The following is a 15,868-nucleotide window of genomic DNA, read 5'->3' as shown; positions in this document are numbered from 1 at the left end:
GGTAATTTTATTGCCAAAAAACCAAAATGTAACTTTCTGCGAAAAGTAAAGATTTTTGAATGGCCTAAAGTTGGTCTTGGAGCTGGGGAGTGGAAAAACCACATCATTCATGGGCAAGGAGTGACGGTTATATTCAGTTGCGCGAGCTCCACAAATAAGAACTCCTGGCCGAACGGTTATCTGTACGATTATGACTGACCTGTTACCGATAAGGCTGTTGGTTCGAACCCCACTATATGTTGCTCGTTCCTTTTATGTACTTTTGCTCAGAGTGTCTCTTCCGAAAGCCCTCTCGCCCTTCGCGACATCGTTGTCCTTGAAAGTTTTCTTTTACATCAGGAAAACCCCCCAGAACTATTTGTGAATAATTTAGAACTCATTATGATCAATCCAACTACTTTTGCACATCTGGGTATAATCTCGATAAAGCCATTACATTGACGAACATATTACTCTAGTTTTCAGGTGGGACTTATAATTTGACACATTTCACAATAAAAGTTGCACATTTAGCAGTAAGTTCATCTTCAACATTGAGTCATTGTGTATAACACATATATTGTACTCACTAACACGGGATGCGTGGAAGCTTATGCTTACTAAGAAAGAAAAAGACGAAGTGACAACAATGATGAACACAAATAACCTCTCCTTTTTAAACTACTTGATATACTCATATGGACAAATAGCAAAAGATATGCAAAGCGTGCATGAATCCGCCATCCAATGCCGTGGACCCATAGATCGCCCCGCTGTCTCTCTGTCCGCCACCAAGCGCACTGGAGCGCCCCTTGTTATGGTACGCACCGTGTCTTGAGTAATCCACGTAGTCAGTGTACACGTCCCCATAGGCATCTCCCATCTCACCCCCGAAGGGCCCAACATTCATCTGCGTGGTCGAATCGGGGGCGAGGATTGGGGAGAGAGAGAGTTGGAATTGTTCGTTCCGTCCTGACCCGAGGTGGGAGAAGTGCGACGGGATGTGCCCGGGGAGGCGGAGGGCGTATGGGGGGCATTCCTACTGCTGATGGAGGCGCGGCGGGCTTCGTGCCGGGATCGTTTACGAATGACATCGGATTTCATGGAGATGAGTCGGGGAGATCTGTGCAACTTGAAACTGTTTTGTGGTGCGAACAGGAATGAGAGAAACACGAGGAAGACAAGTTAGCATTTTGGAAGACAAGTGGTGGAAGGGCGATGGACTTGAGGTGTGTGTGAGGGAAAAAACTTACTATAAACCGCAGCTGATTGGAAGGAGAAGCGGCGGAGGATCACAAGGTAGAGAGTGGATCAAAGGCGTGAAGGTGAAGGCGAAGAGAGAAGCAGCCAGACAGTCGGATTAGCCTCCGGGAGATGAACGAATATTATCATAAACAGACAAAAGGGACTCACACATTGCAGACAGTTTTGCCCTCATCATCCTTCCTCCACGGGGGCGTAGTGGTCGTGTTGCAGTTATAGCACTTCGCTGTAACAGCAGGCGAAATGAAAAAATGAAGGAATTGGAGCCGATTAGTCACATGGTGTAAACGAGGAGAAAGATAGGCCGACTGACCTATAACTTTGTTGGACTATGGGCGAGGAGCTGCTTGCCATCACTCGCCGTGGTTGTTGCACATGGTCCTCGGGTGCGGGCGCTTATACTAGTTGCCGTAGCATTTGACAGGAAAGGGTGATCAGAACGAAGTGCCCACGCCCAGAGAAAATTTGACTCGCACACTTACGAGCTTACAGTACAGCCCACCAGCGTTGCAATTGAGCTCGTTGTTCAGCCCCTTCCTCCAGAGCGGGGTGTGCGTCACGCCACAGTTCAAACACTGCCTTAACTCCCCCAGGTGCCGAATGGTTGGTTGGCACCTGCGTAGCCGGGTTGGTTGCTGTCGCACCAGGTCCAGAAGACCGTGTCGTCGCCCCCTGGGTGCGCATGCTCAGCGATGGTCGGGAGTTGTTGTTGCTGCTGCCGCCGTTGTTGGTCGGCATAGGCGCGTTGCTGGTACTGGTACTGTGCGTCCCAAGCTTCGAAGGAGCGACGGTCTGGGGGACGGCCTCCTGCTGGTGCGACTGCTGAAACAGAGACGGGAAGCGGAGAGAGGCATTATAATCGTCGGTATCGGGCTGGCCAGTGTCGGTGGTGGTGGAGGGCTTGCGGCCCCGCTGGGAGAAGGATCCTTGTCGTTAGCGTCTGGCAGAGTGGGGGCGGAGTCAACCTCGGCTGCGGATGCCCATGTTGGAGGAAGGTGGGGAGGTCCAGCGTCCTCCGTGACCAGGTTGAGGTGGCGGCGGTGGGCGGGGAAAAGAAAATGGAGTACTCGACGTAGAGAGGCACTCGCCTGTGAAGCATTAGCAACATATACGGAACATAAAACATGGATGAGATATTAGATGAAGGGGAATGAACATACTTACGAGTGCTTCACACATCGGCCGGCGTCCCGAACCCATGCAGTCCAGCCTTCGCAACCAGGACCTCAGCACTCGGCTGGCCATGCTCCCTCCTCCCTGGCCCAGCTTTCGACTCCGAGTGTCGACGTGACGGTTCGCTAAATACATCGGACCTGCCAAATATGATATCGCAACCGGATATGCCGTGGATAATGCGACGGAGATCGGATTGGGCACGGGTGGGTAGCAGAGGTTGACGATGACGGACGCTAGGCCACCGGTTACGCAGCTCGCTATTGTATCCAATTGGGAGGGAAAGGAGATAGAGGAGGTCGATGAGGTGCTGATGCGGAGAGGCGGTGGCGGATGAGGTCAAAAGGGACTCACCTGAACCATTATTCTCTTCCTCCACAGCCGCTGTACCTTTTGTCTGGCCCTCCTCCATCCCCATAACCGTCTGGCTCGCGCGTTCCGTTCACACCTTTGTTTATGACACAGAAGGATCTGGATAGTCGACCAATGGAGGGTAGATACGAGATGACAGGGATAGGGAGGTTACATGTAGGAGAAAGAGGAGCAGTCAATATGCGAACAAGAAGTAAGAGACGAGGGAAGCCAGCAAAAGGGACGCACTGTGAGCCTCCTATCACGCTGTCCGTCCGAGGTTGTTTGGGTTCCGACCTATCATCATCCGAGTGTTCATTCGAGTTCATGGTACGTTTGTTGCCGGAGATATTTTGATGTGCAGGTATGTGTTAGGCCAGACACGAAATCGAAAGACGCGCTATTGCTGAAGCCGTGAGTGCGGGGAGGTTGGGAGAAAGAAATAAAATGTACCAGCAGGGAGCGAGATGATCGTTCATGCGGACGGCACAGAGGCATTCGCGCGATCAAACAACAAGTGTGAGTGTGAGACGAGAAAGACAGTAGGTAGGAGAAAGTAATATAGTCAGTAAACCGGAAGATCAAGTCAGAAAACGAAAGGGGCGCACCTGAGCACGTGGCCACTCATTCTCCGCCTCCGTCAATGCATTGCTTTTTTCTGACCTTGCCTCGCGTGCCTATCAACTCGCATCGGTCATCCAGGGGTTTGTGCGCGTTCTGGAATTGTGTGAGACAAAGAGAACAACTTGCGAGGCGCGTCGTCACCACACGTTCGCGCCACGTATTTGTTTGGCCATGTTTGGCCCATGTTGACTTTCGCGTAGTCGCGACTTGTGCTCGTTTGTCCCTCTCTCCATCTCCACCTTCTTCGCTCGCGCCGCGCACCCTCACCTTCACTATATCCATATCCTCCATTTCTTGTTCACCCTCGCGCGACCATCCCCGCCCTCTTCCTCTTGGCGTCCTCGTCTTGCTCTCCGTCGCCTGCAGCCTTCCAATTGCCGTCGTCGACGTTCGCACTTGCCCTCTCGCCACCCTATCATCTTCCGCCTCCGCCTCCCGCCCTCACTTCATCTATATCCTCTCCTTGCTCGCTCTTCTGCCTTGGCCTCGGTTCTTTTCCTATGCGGTGCTCGCTCACGCACGTGCGACCTCTCGCATGGACGCACACCCGCATCCGCACTCATTCGATGAAGTAGATAGCGGATGGGAGGGTCGTTGGTCGATGAGATTGCAGGTGGTGAAGTCCATAAGGTGCGCATATAGTCCTCCTAGTCACCACTTGTGATACTTAATAATCTCGTTGCATCCCCTTTTTCTTTCTTTGCTAACGGCGTACTCACGTTCGCCATCCCCTCCTCACTCCCTCATCGTCACTCAATGATACCCGCAGTTAACCCAGGATACGGCGGTGATGGCCGAATGGACGAAGTGGGAGGTAGAACGGGCTATTGTAAGTGGTTTAGCCTTCGGTTTCTCCATCGCGTTCTCTTCCATAATCGTACTGTTGTTTTTTTTTGACCTTTTTTCAAGGTTTTCCGTCGACGCTCTCCCCCGTTTCTCTCCCTCATCACATCCACATATTCCCTTTGCTTACTCTCCCCTTTTTATTCCCGTTTCTTCACCACTCGGTGCTTGTCCTCTCATGCAGGACCCCTCACGTTCACGCATACGCGCACTCCCCCTTGTTCGTTGAAGTGGATGGCGTTGGGTGCCACTTTCATCCTCGTCTTTCGCACTCATATACGTCTGTCCTCTCGCATGCAAGTTCACACCCTCACGCGCACACCCGTATACACATCCCCTCGTACGCGCCCTTTCGCAAGCACGCACACCGGTACGCCCACTCGCATCGTTATCTTATTCCCCTCATGTATCCTCGCTCTCACACAGACACTCCCCCTCTCGCATGCACCCTATTGCATGCACCCTTGTAAGTGTGTACATTCACATTTGCCTTCGGGTTGGTGCTTACCTCCTGACATTTTCACCTCATGCAAACATGTACTGTCCCATGCATATCAGCACTTGTGTTTGTGATTGCAGTTGCCTTCTCATCCTGTGCCCGCGTTTATGTTCGCATCGTCATCGGTTTGCCCTCACACACGCTCGCCATCTCATGCTCACCTTCTTGTATGCTCCCTCTCGCGGGTGCGCTCTCCTGGACCCCGACTCCCATCGTGTTCATATCTTTGCCTCGCGTTTGTGTCCTTGCCTCGCCTCGCTTACTTTCTTGCCCACAGCCTTGGTACTCTATGTTTCCTGTATGTATTTTCCTCTTTCCACACAAACACTGCCCTCATACTCGCTCTCGCGTTCGTCCTTGTACCACACTCGCCCTCGTACCCTCTTTGCGTGTGCACTCTTATGTGTTCCCTCTTGTACGCGCCCTTTCGCAAGTATGCGCACTCACACGTGCACTGGCATTTATATTGTGATACTACCCTCGCTCTCACACACACCAGTTACCCTCTCGCATGCACCCTCTGGCTCGCAACCTCTCGCAAGTATGTACATTCGCACTTGCCTTTGCACTGGTGTTTACGTCCCCGTATTTTCTCCTTCACGCAAGGCATGCATGCGCCCTCTTGCAATCACGCACATCAGCACTTGTGTTTGTGTTCTCACTTGCATCGTCCTTCATGCATTCATGCCTGTCTGCTTGTATGCTCCCTCTCGCATGTAAGTCTCTTGCTCACCCTCTTGCATGCTCCCGCTCCCATGTACGCTCAGTGGGACCCTGACTCTGGCACTCTGTTTGGTCACTCAACTTCTTTATTTATGTGCGCTTGATGTGCACCCTCTGTAGTAAGTATGTTCATTGTCTTTCTTCCCCCATCTTTATATATTTGGCCATTCACATGCTTCTATCTCCCCATCCATGTCCTTTGTCATGTATATATCCCTTTTCTTCCTCTCATTCTCGGTTACTAACTCTAGCACCCTGTGCTTTCTTGCTTCCTCCGCTCTTGCTCTCCCCCACCGTCACCTCTAGCACTACGTGTCTTCGTGCCCTCTGCTTCTTACCTGTGCTGTCTTACTTGGTCTGACTCCTATGTTCTACCTACACTCTTGTACTTCCAGCCTTTACTGTATATATCAATCTGTACTTACTGCCCACAGTTGGATTGTACAAAATGGGATGGTCACATGTAGTAGACCCAGAATTACCTGTAAATGCAATATCAATGGCTTTCTCACCTTTGCATTGCTCCTTGGTAGTAGGAGCTTGTTGATGGCTGGGTATGAGCTGCAGTGCTGTGAGATAGGGCAGATGAGGTCAAAAATATGAACTATGTGCACTAAATGTGCAAAATTATCTAATCTTAGAAGTAGTGTAAGCTCAAAACCAGCCGTTCTACACTATTCTGTGAAAAAGGAGATGTGGGGGGGAGATTACTGTGTTCTACACGTTAATACCTGGTAGTGTAGAACGGCTGGTTCCAAGCCTAGAAGTAGTGAAAGTTAGGCAAAATTAGTTCTAAGTTATGCACAAAGTAGAAATAAATTTTGGGGGGACCATTATAAAACTGATACTTCCTAAAACCTCATAATTTTGGCTAATGGGTGATAATTACCACTAAATAGTTTTGGGAGGTTTTCCTGATGTACATGTATATACATATTATTCTGTAGTACTACAATTTAAGCTTGGGGCTTTGCTTAGTGAACTGAGCGACTCGTGAGTTAGCATTGCCGTCCATTACTTATTCTGTTTCTAGGAACATCATGCGGGGGTACTGGGCCACACGGTCAAGCCACATACTCACACAAATCAAGCTTCCTCGTGATTCATGATTGAATCCCCCAAATCTCACGACGAATATGTATATATTTAGCAGTATTGACGATCCTATTGTCCTCACTTAAAGCTTGCTATTTGGTACAGGCTCTTGCAGACTTGGTTTGAATCTGTGCGCCACTCACGACTCTTCGCGCAAACGTTGACTTCGTGTCTCGTCGTGCTGACCGGCTCTGCAGCACCATCAGCGATGCCTATTGCCTTCGCCTCGAGGCCGCCCTTCCTCTGGGTGAATCCCTATGTCACTCTTTGTTCACACTGTCTAGCCTTCAGAGGGTCTCTGGATGGTCCCAAATTGTGATGATTATCGTAGTCGAAGTCGGAGTTATCACTTCACTTCACTTCACTACTATCTTATCCTTACAAGACGCAGGCAACTTTTCCACCTTTTACTTACGGTCAGCTTGTATGGCTTCTGCGTTGCAACATCAAAACTACTGGACCATCTCCCAAACTCGACCATTGTCGTCTTGGCCCCTATCGTATCATTCGCCCTATGGGCTCGCACGCATACTTATTAGAACTTCCCTCCTACCTCTCTCATCTTCACCCCGTCTTCAACGTCTCCCTCCTCAAGCCTGATAATGATCCTTCCGAATTCCACCCCCACTCCGATCCCAAACCATTCCAACTCAATAACGATCCTTCTCTTTCCATTCATTCACTTCTGGACTGCAGAAAAATGGGCCATCGTTATGAATACTTAGTTCATTTCTCTTCTCTCCCCAATTCTGACGACTCGTGGGTTCTGCTCTCAGATATTCCGACCACGTACAACGAACTCATCGACCGGTTTCATTGTCGTCATCCCCGCGCTCCTCGTCCCCATTCACTTGACATCTCTCGATCATATTCTTCACATCTAATCGATTCTGATTTGCTTTCATCTACCACCCCATTAATCCCTAATGCTCAGACTACCACTATTGTACAAAACACCGTGGCTACTGATGTCCCTCTTGCAGCACAGGATTCCGATTCCGCAGTGTCCAAGCCCGGCTCCGCTTCTCGAGCGTCCGAGTCCAACAACTCCACTTCTCTTGCATCGCCAGAAGAATTCCCTTCCATCTCCACTACCACTCCTCATCACAGCGCCGTTCCCACAGCCATGCCTTGTCCCCAATCACCAAGACCTTCGCACAATATACATGCCTCCCGTCCAGACTATGACTCGCTCTGGTCACGTCGCATGCCCACCAACTCGTCTCGATCCACCGTTATACGAACGTTGACGCTTCGCTTGGGCTAAGAGGGGGATAATGTCATGGTTAAGACCACGACAGACTTAACCGGCTTCAGTTATTTCATATTCATTCATACTTACTTGCCTAGTTTGTCCAGTGCCCCGCTGCCTCAATATCTCCCCGCTCCTATGTGTCTGTTTATTCCGGGTTTCTTTCGTCTCTTAAATAGCCCACATTCCTGACCCATATCTCGTCCCCTTCCGACTCGTCCCGCGAATCTTTCACTTACTTAGCCTCGGCTCGCATTCATGTATAAAAGCCCGCTAGACTCCTCGATTGTATTCTCGTCGGTCAACACCAGTATCATGCCTACTCTACTTGTTTCTAATTAATATCGTGCTTGTCTATCCTCGCTTGTCTATTCTCGCTCGGCTCCGTCTCCAACCCTGCCCGTTACACACAGGCCAGCCGGTGGCACGTGTCCCAGCTGGGGCATCTCCCGGGTCCAGCAGTGGCAAGCAAGCAGCCTCGTCATGTGGCCCACACTCCATGCTGGCTAACTGGGCTGTTATTCAGATTTTTTACTGCATGTAGCAAGCATAATATGACTCTCAGATATGCTCTTGGTGTTATGGGATACAGAGGGGGTGACTCTTTGGGTAAATGGCCAGTGACAATATATAATGGATGGTGTCAGGCAAGTTTGTGTTCTTTTGAAGTCTTACTGGCGACTCAAGGGCCCCTGAGCTCGCCAAAAGATATCTAGCATAAAGAATAAATGTACATGATTGCGTTTACTCACTAGAGTCACTCCATTGTCTCAACTGTGTGCTCATGGATGCATATTTGCAGTTGGGCCACAGTCACGATGGCCCGGAGAGAGCCGTGCCAAAGCTCGCTCCGTCGGCTGGCCTGTGGTTGGAACGAATTCACAAGGTTTACGATTCTGCATAATTTCTGAAGGCACTTTAAGTAATTCCAGCATACTTGCTTCCGCATCAGTATTTGTATTTCTCCAGGGTCAGATTTTATTTCAGAATATTGAACACTGTGCGCAAGGCATGATTCATTTTTGTCTCAGCAGAAAAGAGGATCTGGCACTGTGACATAAGTAACTTTTCACGCAGCTTATGACAGCGAACCGGTGTATTCCACCTAATCGGCACTCCTCCCTCTGGAACTCAATGTACATCATGCCCATCTCCTCTACACAGTTATACTCACTTGTGTTCATCCCGCTAAAGGCATACATACTACTAACACCGTTCACCCCTGTGACTTTTGCACCACTGTCTGAGTCCAGACTTGTCAGTAGTCCCTGAAACACTCTTGCTATCTCTCCCTCAATGTCAGCCATGGCCTCACAAGGAAAAGCACTGCATCAACCTCTTATTCTAGCCTCTACCACCTCCATCACTCCGCTACATCACCTCCACATCTTTGTCTTTCCCGTTTCAGTCCGTGTCGTTCAGAACCATCCTTAATAGCCCACTTATCCCCAACTCAACAAAGCCTTCTCTCTTCCGTCGTCTTCTTTCTTCGCCATTGTCACGACCACACCAGAACAACCATATCCTACAAAGAGGGGTTGCTGGCAGGTGATCTCTCACTCAGAAACACACACCAAGGGCGAGGAAAAGGTTGTATAGGGGGGAGATTGACGATCTCAAGACTAGAGTACAAAACAGGAAGTAGGTAGGTTTATATACTAGCCAGAACCAAACACAACCAAACCCAGGCCACTGTGGCACAGAAACTCGGAAAAGTGTGGCCCAACTGTGGCACACACCAGGAAATAATGGAAAAGGCATGAAAATGATGGAAGGTCATGACAGCCATCATGTTGTCTCCTATGTCGTCGCGCAATCCTCAGCTCTCCTTATGATGAAGCCCCAAAGTGATCTCTAGTAAATGATCGGAGGCCCGCCGAGTACCCTGAGTGCTTATAAGACTGTGTATACCTCAGCCGGGGCTCCGAGCCTCTGTGCGTGTAGGATTCAAGGACAGAGATTGTTGTAGAGGTAGTCACAGAGAGATTCCAGGTCAGCGCCGCTGTAAGTCATTTGTTTCAGTCTTGGTTGGGCTAATGAGTGAGTGCGTTGATCAATAGGTTGGGCACATGGTAGATTAGTTCGTAAGTGCGTTCCTGGATTTTGGGAGTCCGTCGGTTTGGGTGGTGTGGCGGAGGCACGTAGAGCTGATTCACTGGACATCACAGAAGGAGAGCAAAAGGACAGGGAAGGTTGTTAGTGACCGAAGGAATGAATACCGAGGAACGAAACAATTAAGACATACATCAAAAGAACAAGAGGGCGATGAAAACGAGGGCCACAAAGGGACGAAAACAAACAAGTTAAATGCACTCGAATCCCTCTTCCGCCGAATGGAAAAAGCATCAATACAACTCCCACTGGTCCGTGTAGAGCTGCTCTAGATAGCTGCATTTCACCCGTGTCTGTTCTCATCCATCCATCCATGGATCGTTTCTTTCATTTATGCCTTGATGTATTCTTTGAGGAGGTGTTCGTGAGCGTGGGTGCGGTCATTTGGGGTTTTGATCAGTGTTCCAAGGGGAACAATGTGTGTACATTCAAAAACCAGCAAGAAATCAGTATTCTCTACCTGAAACAGGACAGTACAAAGGATCTCATGTATGATGAGTAAGACATATGATATTTGTGAATGGCGAAGGGCAAAGGGCAAAGGATAGAACAAAGGGTGACAACGAAATGAAGATGTACCACCTGAACGAGGTTCCCTCACCCTACCCTCAACCCCTTCACCACTCTAACTGACCTTCTCGCCACAATATCTGTATTGGAACCTAGAGGAGGACTATCGTGCCCCGTACGGGATGGAGGAAGCCAACAAGGTATATTCTACCGTAGTGAGCCGAATATATACGGTAAACAGGCCACGTGACTGTGGCGTATCTTACAAAGTCCAACACTCCTCCCCGAGACGCTACAGAAACGTGAACATAGGCGAATGCGAAACAGGAAGTGGGAAGTGATAAGGCGAGGGAGGTAGAATACAAGTAGTGACAACAACAAGCTTATGCAAACGATAATGGTGCAAGGATGGGGGCAAGAACAAGAATGTGAACGCAAACGTGGACAAAGGAAAACTACTCCTCCCGAAGCTAGACACACTAAGACATGCAAAAAGAAACTCCTCCGGAGTCCGTACATACTCCTCCCCACTTCTTACGGACTGTGAGCAGAAGAGAAACCCAAGTGCGAGACGTTGACGTGGTCATACTCATGGGGATTGTGTACGTCGATACGCAATGTGTCACGACCACACCAGAACAACCATATCCTACAAAGAGGGGTTGCTGGCAGGCGATCTCTCACTCAGAAACACACACCAAGGGCGAGGAAAAGGTTGTATAGGGGGGAGACTGACGATCTCAAGACTAGAGTACAAAACAGGAAGTAGGTAAGTTTATATACTAGCCAGAACCAAACACAACCAAACCCAGGCCACAGTGGCACAGAAACTCGGAAAAGTGTGGCCTAACTGTGGCACCCACCAGGAAATAATAGAAAAGGCATGGAAATGACAAAAGGTCATGACATTACCCCCCTCTTTAAGGTCATCGTCCCGATGATCAGCCAGAGTGAGACAATGTGCACAACTGAAAGGGGTAAAAGGGAAGAAAGGGGAGGAGAGACAAGGAGGGTATAGCAAAAGCTGAGAAATAAAGGGGAGCAAAAGCACTGGAAGGTCATAAAGGGGCATGAACAGTTTCGTAAGGGGCATGAAGAACATACAGCAAGAATGAAAGAAATCCGTCCATAAATGCTGAAGATATTCATGAAAAGGGGGGAAGAAGGGTGGACGTCGTTGGGGACAGCACCGAGACATAACCAGACATCGTAGAATAAAAGCGAGGGTAGGGGCGGGTAGGGGATGGATAAGGCTCGTGGGAATCGAAGACCGCGTGGGAAACGAACCGCAAATCACGGAGATAAGGAAGGAAGAAGTTGGGGGAGGGAAGGAGGGGGGAGGAAGAAACAAGGGAGCGTATCTCAAGAACGGATGGACGGATCTGGATGCGGTTTGGGGTAGGTGTAGGTGTGTATGGAAGGAGTAGGGAGAAAGAGACCGCATGAGAAACGAACAGGTAGATCCCGAGATATCAGCCCATCTGTCTCAGCCCAGCCCTCTCCAACCCTCTACACCAAAATCCGAATATCTCCACCGATTCCCACACAATCTCCACCAACCCGGACCTCTGGGGAATCCTCGGATCGCGCTCTACGCGATGGTGTAATCGGATCGGGTAGATAAGGGATGGATCAAAAATGCGGAGGCGAAACTTGATGAGGGGGGGGAGGAGGTGAAGTGAGGTGAAAGCTGTGGAAATCCAAGGTGCTGGCAGATCCAGGAAGCTAGAGTCAAGTGGAGGGTGATGGAAGGTAGTGTGTGTGTCGTCTAACCTATGGCTCCAGGCCAAGATGGCACCAGGGAGGATGAGATAGCGGCAGCTGCCCAGAGGCAAGAGCTGGGGTGATAGCTGAGGTGTAGGAGTGGAATGAGGCGAAGTCAAGGCCAGGCAATCGATGGGAGTATCAACTCAAGGCTCAAGACGAGCCAGAGGGTGTTGGAGGTAGTAGGGGTGATGGGGAGATACAACTGTTAACGGACAGAGGAAACCGGCATGAAGATGCGAGGGTGACCGGAACAGAGAAGAAAGGGAAGACTATTAGGAGAGTGAATAGTGCTGGCCAATCCGTATCCCAGGAGCCACTAATGTAGGCCCAAACAGAGTAGAGAGATCGTCCAGGAGCAATGGGGAGTCTTGAGATGATGTCACGACCACACCAGAACAACCATATCCTACAAAGAGGGGTTGCTGGCAGGCGATCTCTCACTCAGAAACACACACCAAGGGCGAGGAAAAGGTTGTATAGGGGGGAGACTGACGATCTCAAGACTAGAGTACAAAACAGGAAGTAGGTAGGTTTATATACTAGCCAGAACCAAACACAACCAAACCCAGGCCACAGTGGCACAGAAACTCGGAAAAGTGTGGCCTAACTGTGGCACCCACCAGGAAATAATAGAAAAGGCATGGAAATGACAAAAGGTCATGACACAATGGTGCAAGGAGAAACGAGTTGCAAAGAGACATAAAAAGAAAAAGAAAGAAAAAGAAGGCGTACGAAAGAGAAACACTCCTCCCTATTCCTATCACTCCTCACCATAATCCTCTACCTCATCTCCTCCATAATTATCTACCTCATCCCCATCACGATCCTCCATCTCATCGTCACACCCTGCAATCCCCTCATCACAAACATCCTGAACTGACACAACCTCTTCACAACTGTGTCCATCTTCGTAATCTTGAACTGACAACCTTGACATGTGTTCGTGAAAGAACCAGTCGTCGTTGTCATCGACAAAAGCAGTGGATGCGAGATGATTCGGAGGGTCGGTGCTGCTCTGAGTGAAGTGGCGGTGCTGTGATGGCTTTGATGCAGAGTGGGTCGGTCGGGGTGTCTTCGATAGTGGTTGTAATGAAGGAGTACGTAGTCGATATTCCGAGTGATTGCTAACAGAGTGAGGATGTTCACGAGAGTCATCGTGGTATCGGGAATAAGTGTGGGGAAGACAATGAAGATGGCGGGGTGAATCGTTGGTTGTGTGAGATGTTGGTGAGATGGCGTGAACGGCGGTGTATGATGCCGGGTCGCTTGCCGATCATAGCTGTTGTGGTGCGGCGTGAGTCGTTTTAGTGTCCGTCGTGGTTGTGATGAGGGACTCGACAACGTTGACAATGGATGCGCTCGCTCGTGTGTAGGCGCCGTTGGACGACGTTCGTCAGCGAACGCGCGTACAGACACAAATGGCGGTGGTCGAGGAGACCGGCGGGCGGGCCGCTGTCAATACTCGGTGTTCATGTCGAGTTCGGAGTGCCCGCTGATCGTGAAAGCCGCCGGACGTCGTAGAAAAGGTTCCAAAGGTTAGGTAAGGGAGGTGAAAGAGAGTGTGAGTGGACGAGAAGGTGGGCGGGTGGCCGGGCGTAACGATACTCGAGTCGAGTCCGTGCCGCTCAGCTGCTCCTGGTGGAGACCGCCGGTGATGTCGAGTCGGAGACTCGGTGTGGAGGGTTTGAATGACGATGATTCGGTGTGAGACGATGTCGGCGGGCAGGAACCACTGGTACCTTCGTGAGTTGAAGGCCAGGACCCCCAGCGGCGGACGCGAAGATGAGTGCGATGGTTGAGAAAAAATCCGATAAATCGGCAGAGAATTGAGATAGATAAACTGAGAGTGTTTGGGACAAGCGGAGCAAGCTAAGACACTGGCGGGTTTCGAGAATCGAGAGAGGGGCCAAAGATTGAGTTGCTGCTGGAGGTTTTAGCTCTCGGAGCGAAGATGAGTTGAAGTCCTGGAATATGAAGATGATTTGCCCTCGGGCGTCCTAGAAGATGATAACCTGACGAATAGCAGCCTCAGCATACGCAAGAGGAGCCCATAACCTGTTGGAACGTGTGCCCTCGGGCCCTTACAGGGACTGACATGCCCAGACAGGATGGAGGAAGCCAACAAGGTTTATTCTACCGTATCAAGCCATACATGAACACGGATCTGGCCATGTGACTGTGGTGTATGGTACAACCTCCAACACTCCTCCTCGAGACGCTACAGTAACGTAAACATATGGGAGAAGTGTACTAAGGTGGTGAGGGAGAAATAAGGAATGATGTGAGTGATGATGATGAGGCAGAGGAATGTAAACAATAGGACACGAACGTAAGGGCAAGATAATATGCAATGAGGAAGTAGGACAAAAGGACGACAGTGTGAACATGGAAAAAACACTTCTCGTAAATCTGGAGACACTCCTCCTGGTCTCATACACACTCCTCCTGAATCCAAAGCCCAAGTGTCTCTCCCAGCATTAATTCCCGAGCCACCCATCTCCTCCTCACTTCTCACATATGATGCCATGTTCGGAACGGCGCTGGACCTGCCATTTTATGAAGTTGAATTAAAAGTCTGTTGGATTGCAGCGGGGTGGAAGGATTGGAATATATATTGACAACGGCGATGATGGCGGAGTTACCGACAACAGTGATGACATTGATGGTGGAGGCGTGGATGTTCTGAGAATGAGGGGAATTGCTGTGGTCCGATGCGGATAAGGAGTGCCGGGTCGCACCAGACGGGCAATAGACGGTGTTGACGGAAGAAGTGGCGGCCATGAAGACAGCAGGGACTCCACCACCAACATACCAGATTCTTCATACTCCCAATCTTCCAACTCTTCATTCCCTAATCCTTGCACAAATCCCATGCCCTCACTCCCCTCGTCCAACTCCTCATGTCCTATCAGAATCTCATAATCGTCTTTTCCCTCTCCCAAATCCTCTTCCCAATCCTCCTCCTCAAACCTCTCTACCCGATACTCCATCATTCTCATACGCTCCTCCTATGCCCCGATCGGACACCAAAGCTCCTCGTCGGACGAAGCGGGAAGACATACCGTGGCAAATAGGTCGTTGTCACAGTACCATTCCTGCGCCTCCATATCAAATATATACTCGTCCCTTCGAGCCCTGTTCATGAGTTCATCCGGAATCGATGGCGTGACCAACAAGGTTGGTGATTTTGATCGAGGTACGTAGCGTGGATGTGTAGCATAGTTCGGAAGGCGTGGTTGCCATGATGAAGATGGAAAAGGAATCATCGGAGGCGAAGTCGATGGTCGTGTGGGATAGTATTGTGGTCGTCGAAACACTTCGTCGGAGAACACTGCTCCTCGGACCCGTATGCAATGATGCGTCGGCGGGATCGATAGACTCGGAGGATGGCCGGCGACGAATAAGAGTCGTTTGATCCCGAAACGTGTCGTCCATCACGTTCAAAACACGCTGAAGTTGTCGATGGTGTAGTTGCAATGTGAATAGGGGAACACGTCATGGCGTCGAGTTGAGAGAAAGGCGCCGACAACGTGCGCGGACGCGTCGTCAGATCCTTCGTCGTCCAGAACGCGAGCTCCGGAGGCGCCGTTGGATTACTGGGATCCGCAAACTCCTGCGCAGTTACGCGTGTGGACTCCAGCAAGTGGCGATGTGGGGCCACACACTGGATAGGGGCA

At 50.2% G+C, this 15,868-nt stretch overlaps 3 protein-coding genes across 3 annotated transcripts; 1 reads left to right on the top strand and 2 right to left on the bottom strand.

Annotated features, from left to right (window-relative positions):
* Positions 1–885: 885 nt before the first annotated feature.
* On the bottom strand, positions 886–1,817 carry STEHIDRAFT_69002 (glucocorticoid receptor-like protein; the record flags this gene model as incomplete). The annotated part of the gene is made up of 4 exons (XM_007310982.1): positions 886–1,117; positions 1,233–1,244; positions 1,393–1,555; positions 1,733–1,817. Coding segments are annotated over 4 exons (492 nt in total), but the record flags the coding sequence as incomplete, so codon positions are not given.
* Positions 1,818–7,112: 5,295 nt separating this feature from the next.
* On the top strand, positions 7,113–7,388 carry STEHIDRAFT_27463 (uncharacterized protein; the record flags this gene model as incomplete). Its single annotated transcript, XM_007310967.1, has 1 exon — positions 7,113–7,388. A coding segment is annotated over one exon (276 nt), but the record flags the coding sequence as incomplete, so codon positions are not given.
* A 7,314-nt stretch (positions 7,389–14,702) lies between these two features.
* On the bottom strand, positions 14,703–15,298 carry STEHIDRAFT_163348 (uncharacterized protein; the record flags this gene model as incomplete). The annotated part of the gene is made up of 3 exons (XM_007311044.1): positions 14,703–14,873; positions 14,930–15,199; positions 15,254–15,298. 3 exons carry the CDS (start codon positions 15,296–15,298, stop codon positions 14,703–14,705), a joined length of 486 nt encoding a protein of 161 aa, XP_007311106.1.
* Positions 15,299–15,868: the final 570 nt, after the last annotated feature.

The sequence above is a fragment of the Stereum hirsutum genome, assembly GCF_000264905.1.
Source record: "Stereum hirsutum FP-91666 SS1 unplaced genomic scaffold STEHIscaffold_23, whole genome shotgun sequence".
Taxonomy (NCBI): Eukaryota; Fungi; Basidiomycota; class Agaricomycetes; order Russulales; family Stereaceae; genus Stereum; species Stereum hirsutum.
Note: the sequence above shows the minus strand (reverse complement) of the source record. Positions and strands in the feature narration are given on the sequence as shown.